The sequence below is a fragment of the Narcine bancroftii genome, chromosome 14 (assembly GCF_036971445.1).
Source record: "Narcine bancroftii isolate sNarBan1 chromosome 14, sNarBan1.hap1, whole genome shotgun sequence".
Classification (NCBI taxonomy): domain Eukaryota; kingdom Metazoa; phylum Chordata; class Chondrichthyes; order Torpediniformes; family Narcinidae; genus Narcine; species Narcine bancroftii.
This window is the reverse complement of record NC_091482.1, coordinates 2,034,119-2,040,118: the sequence shown is the minus strand read 5'-3', so window position 1 is coordinate 2,040,118 and position 6,000 is coordinate 2,034,119. Positions and strand designations below refer to the sequence as shown.

Here is a 6,000-nt window from a genome sequence, read left to right as displayed (position 1 = left end):
GGAAGGGAGGGGAAGATGTGTCTAGTGGTGGGATCCCATTGTGGGCAGCTGAAATTGTGGAGAATAATATGTTGGATAAGGAGGATGGTGTGGATAAGAGGAATGCAGAGGGGAGGAGGAAGGGGTCAAGACAGGTTTGTGGGAAATGGAGATGCAGGTGAGGGCTCAGTTAATGATGGTAGAGGGGAAGCCATGTATTTTGAAGGAGGAGGACATCAGATGTTCTGAAATAAAAGACCTCATCCTGGGAGCAGAGGCAGAGGAATTGAGAGAAAGGAATTCCTACAGGAGGTTGAGTGGGAAGAGGTGTAGTCAAGGTAACTGTGGGTGTTGGCAGATCTATGTGGATAGTTTGTTTCCCAAAATGGAGACCATGAGATTGAGAAAGGTGGGGTGGGGGGGCGGGTGTGGTTTCCAGAGGGGAATGAGTGAATTTGAGCTCAGGGTGGAAGTTGGAAAAACAAAAACCTGTATCTGTCACAACAAACATAACTTGTAATTAAGACATTTTTCAAGTGTATTCACAAATTATAAAAGTGCAAAGGTAAATGCTAATTTGTCCACCAACACAATCTTTCAGGGGAGTGTTGGCCAGCACTCCCTACTTTCAGATTGCAATTGTGGTCTTTTCCATCTCATCTGAACAATAGCCCCTTCTGCAGTGCAGCACTCCCTCATCAAGTTGGCCTGGATGTTGTGCTCGGCTTCCAGGAGAGAGTCCCAACCTTTTAAACTGGACTAACTGCAATGAGTGAAAGACGGAAGTCTGCAGATGCTGTGATAGTTGCAAAAACACAACGAAATGCTGGAGGAACTCAGCTGGTCATTCAGCATCCATTGGAAATAAAGATCTATTGTCAACTTTTCAGGCCAGAGCCCTTCTTCAAGGAACAGGGAGAGAGCTTACCTTTCGTGGTTGCTTCACCATCAGCCTCAGAAATGTGAATCTTGCATACTCAATGTTAAAGAAGGTGAATGCAGTGTGGACATTCATTTCTAGAGGGACGGGGATGTGACGTCAAGTCTCTGTGAAGCACTGATGAGACCTCACGTGGAGAACTCTGGACAGGTTTTGGCGCTGTATTTGAGAAAAGACATGCTGGCATTGGAGAGGATTCAGAGAAGATTTACTGGGATGATTCCAGGAATGAAAGAGTTAGTGTATGAGGAACGATTGGTGGCTCTTGGACTGGACTTGTTGGAGTAGAGATGGATGAGAGGGGACCTCATAGATGCATTTAAAATGCTGAAAGGTCTGGACCGAGTAGATGTGGCAAAGGCTAGTTCCCATGGTTGGGGATTCAAGGACAAGAGTAAAAGGGTGTCAATTTAAAACAAAGATGCTGAAAAATTTCTTTTGCCAGAGGGTTGTGAGTCTAAGGATCTTGTCACAGTCGGCTGTGGAAGCGAGATCGTTGGGTGTATTTAGGGCAGAGATTGACAGGTATTTGATTAGTCCAGGCACCAAGGGTTACAGGGAGAAAGCTGGAGAGTGAGGCTGAGTGGGTGGATGAATCAGTTCATGATTAGACTCGATGGGCTGATGGACCTACTTCTGCTCCTATATCTTGTGATCTGCAGCCTAACGCGTTCATTGCCTCAATAAAGTTTTCTTTCTCCACAGATGTTGCCCTATTTGTTGAATGTTTTCAGCATTTTTTTTTTAAACTTGTGAATAATGCATGTGGTGTTTAAACTCCAGATATTTATCTACTTCTCCTTTTTTTCAGTCGGATAGTCCTTCCGATCTCTGTGGATGAGGTGAGTGATCTGCTTCAGCCTAGATATGTTCCTTGGAAGAGTTTACTTCATGAGGTGGTATTTGTGTTGAATTCTGGTATGCTGTCTCCACCTTACACCATTACTTTGTGATGTTTCGGTTTCCTGTCGGGCAAAGCATTGGTTTCAAGATTATTGTTCTCGGTTAACATCCTTTCGGACCTCCATGTATCCATACTGGCTTGAACACCTCTTCAGTTGCTGCATCTTCGATTATAGGCTTCAGGAATTTCCCAAGAAGTTGTGACTGGCCCACAATTACCTTTCTCACTCTTCCCGTATCATCGGAGGGACGTCATTTACCTTTTTCAGTGGCCTACAAGGGAGGCTGGAGAAGAGTCGATGCTCACAGCATGATTTGAAAGCTGATGGACAGGCAGAATACATCAATGGAAAGACAGCAGGAATCTGGAACAAAGGGCTATTTGCCAGCAGAACTTGGGTCATTCTTCTAAAACAGTGGTCTTCAACCTTTTTCTTTCCACTCACATATCACTTCAAGTAATCCCTCTGCCATCAGTGCTCACAGGGATTTGAGCAGTCATAAAGGGGCCATAGCTATAAAAAGGTCCAGAATGGTTGGTCTATTCCTCCAACAAGGTGACAGACATGGTACAGGAGGATGTTACTGCTGGCTTTACAACCTGGGGTCACAGTCTTTGAACTGTCTTTACTCAGCAGGGGAACCCATTGAATTAACTACTCCAAAAGGCAGTGGGGGCCACGGGTTGAATTCGTTAATAAGGAGGAAAATTTCTCAGCACCAAAAGATATTCTAAGACATGCCAGTTTGTGCCATTACATTCTTCCTCTTTTCAACTTCCATTAATTTTGCTGAGTACCTTCCTCAGACTCTGTCTTGCTTTCCTTAAGATGTCCAGATGCTAAGACATAGGAGCAGAAATAGGCCATTCATCCCATTGAGTCTGTTCCACCATTTAAGCATGAGCTGATCCATTTCGCCACTCAGCCCCACTGCCTGGCCTTCTCCCCATAACCTTTGATGCCCTGGCTAATCAAGAACATGTCAATCTCTGCCTTAAATACACCCAATGACCCGGCCTCCACAATCACCTGTGGCAACAAATTCCACAGATTCACCACCCTCTGACTGAAGAAACTCCTCTGCATCTCTGTTCTAAGCGGACACCCTTCAATCCTGAAGTTGTGCCCTCTTGTCCAAGACTCTCCCACCGTGGGAAACAACCTTTCTACTTCGACTCTGTCCACGCCTTTCAACATTTGAAATGTTTCAATGAAATCCTCCTTCATTCTCCTAAATTCCAATGAATACAGACCAAGAGCCGTCAAACGTTCCTCATATGATAACCCTTTCATTCCTGGAATCATCTTTGTGAATTTCCTCTGAACCCTCTTCAATGTCAATGCATCCTTTTTTGAACAAAGAGCCCAAAACTGCTCTCAATACTTTGTGAGGTCTCACCAGGGCCTTATAAAGCCTCAACATCATAACCCTGCTCCTTTATTTTATTCCTTTTGAATGAATGGCAGTATTGCATTTGCCTTCATTTCATAGGTTGTAGGAAGAGCAGCTCTTCAGCATTCCAGCTGACCTCAAACTTATGTTGAGAGCTTTTAAAAAATATAAATGATTATTAAGCAATTTATGCTTATGAGTGATGGGTCCTAATTCAGCCATGAGTACGTGGAAAGAAAAAGGAGTGTAGCAAAGCCAAAATACCTGAATGAGGATTAGCAGCCGGGCTCTGATCCGGCCTAATTTGACTAGATTACTGCTTGGCTAATTTGTTCTCAGGCATCTGTGATTCTCACTGCATTAGAATTCCCTTCGTTGCTTTTTCGTAAGTTGTTCTACTGATTGCACTGACCACCAACACATAGCTGATTTTTTTTTTGACCTTTTGTATTGAATCCCACGCTCTCTGAATGTGTGAGGTGTTGGAGCTGTAAAGGCTGGGGTACTGCTCTGCTCTTCTGTGCTGCCTGCCTCCCTCTGTCTCTGTTCTCACCCCACTGGCCAATGCTCGAATTGATCACTGTTTGCATTTTTGTGTTTGGTGGTTTGGGGAGAGGGTTCGAATTCGCTCTGCTCAGTGGTCAACTTTTGTATTGAGACTCAGTGACTGATGTTGTAAATGGTGGTGGAGTGGAAGGACTTGGGACACATTCCCCCCACTTGACTCGAAATCCAGACTAGCATTGAGTGCTCCTTTTACCAGAGGGACTACCTTTTGATAGTGAGAGTGGACCGACATTCACCTGCCTGCTCAGAGTGAAAGTCCCCTCAGCTGCTGTTTTAAAATAAAAAGCAGGATAGGTCTATCCTCTGTCCTGGGATCAATATTTCTCCATCAGTCAACCTCAGCAGAAGCTGGAGCGCTCTGGGAGTTTACCATGGGGCAGCACAGTTAGTGTAACGGTCAGCGCAAGGCTGTTACAGCGCCAATGATCAGGACTGGGGTTCGAATCTGGCACTGTCTGTAAGGAGTTTGTATGTTCTCCCCGTGTCTGTGTGGGTTTTCTCCAGGGGCTCCAGTTTCCTCCCATCGTTCAGGAAAAAAAAAAGTAGTGGGGGTTGTAGGCCAAAAGAGCCTGTTATCATACAGTATGTCTAAATTAAAAAGTCCAAGTAGTTTTGTACAGTGAGATAGTGCAGGACATTTTATAAAATCCAAAGTAGGTTGGGTACTCTGCGGTTGAACATAAGAATACAAGAAATAGGAGCAGGAGTCAGCCATCCGGTCCATCGAGCCCACCCTGCCATTCAATGTGATTATGGCTGATCTGATGATGGGCTCATCTCCACCTACCTGCCTTTTCCTCATATCCCTTAATTTCCTTAAGATGTAGAAATCTCTCCAACCTTGTCTTAAATGTATTTACTGAGGTCGCCTCCACTGCTTCAACGGGCAGCAAATCCCACAGATTCCCCACCCTCTGGGAAAAGCAGTTCCTCCTTATCTCCATCCTAAATCTACTACCCTGGATCTTGAAGCTTTGTCACCTAGTTCTGATCTTTCCCCACCAATGGAAACAACATACCTACCTAAATCTTATCTATTTTGGAATTTTATATATTTCTATATAAGATCCCCCTCATTCTTCTAAGGAGACCAGAACTGCATGGAATTCTTCAGATGTGGCCTCACCAATACCCTGTACAGTTGCAGTAGAACCTCCCTGCTCCTAAATTTGATGCCTCTAGCAATGAAGGCCTTCATTCCATTGCCTTCATGATGCCCTGCTGCACCTGCAAACAAACCTTTGCGATTCATGCACAAGCCCTCCCAAGTCCTTTTGCAAGGAAAGGTGCCTTTGAAATAAATCTTTGGTGGGGTCAGAGGGGAGAACACAGTGAATTGCTCAGTTGCTTTGGATAGGAGCAGGTGAATCTGTTCTAGGTGCCCTTAGGATGGAGCACAGATAAAGATACCAGGATAATCTCATAGATTCCTGTACAAGCCTCTGTTCCCATCAGCAGGTTTGGCTTTCTGGTTGCCTTGGGAAACCCTGGATCTGGAGGCGATGTTGAGGAGGTTCACCAAAATAATTGTAGAAATGAGGGTTGTTAGCCAGTGAGGAGCTTGGGACTGGATTCAAATGAGTTTAGCATCAAGAGAGGGATCATAGAGATTCTGCCTTGCCCGCAAGAAAAAAGAATCTCAAGGATGCATGTGATGTCGCGTATGTATGTGAACAATAATTTTGAACTTTGGGTGCTACCCTTCTACCAGTGGAACCAGGTTCTTAGTGACTTTGTCTCAACTCTTCATAACTTCAAACACTCTGAGTACATATTTTAATTTCCTCTGCTCTGGGTGGAGCCCCAGCTTTTCCAGCCACACTCAAGGGAAGACCTTTGACTGACATTCTGTAGGTCTCTGTACAAACTGAAGGGATAAGTTTTTTTAAAGCAGAGATTAGTAGGTGCCTGGAATGCTTTGTCAGGGTTGATGGTGGAGGCTGATACAATAGGGGCATTTAAGAGACTCTTGAACAAGTACATAGAGGGTTGGGAGTGATTCATTTTTTAGTTCTTTATGGTGTACAAAGGTTGGCACAACATTATGGGCTGAAAGGTCTGTACTAAAACTGTGCTGTAATGTTCTATGTTCTCCTATCTGCCCTCTTCAAGGGCTTAACAACCTTCCCTCAAGTATAAATAGTTTAGCTGGGGACTTTTCAAGAATTGTTGTGCAGTTTAAACATAGCTGTATGCTTTTTGATTTCCCCAGGAGT

General features: G+C 44.4%; 1 protein-coding gene across 1 annotated transcript in view; it reads left to right on the top strand.

The window, feature by feature from the left end:
* The first annotated feature begins 1,039 nt into the window (after positions 1 to 1,039).
* The window catches only part of pitpnab (phosphatidylinositol transfer protein, alpha b), a 41,717-nt gene continuing 36,756 nt past the window's right edge, over positions 1,040 to 6,000 (top strand). Inside the window, exons 1-2 of the mRNA XM_069911632.1 lie at positions 1,040 to 1,203; positions 1,731 to 1,761. Coding sequence (XP_069767733.1) covers positions 1,040 to 1,203; positions 1,731 to 1,761 — 195 coding nt within the window. The remainder of the gene's footprint in view (positions 1,204 to 1,730; positions 1,762 to 6,000) is intronic.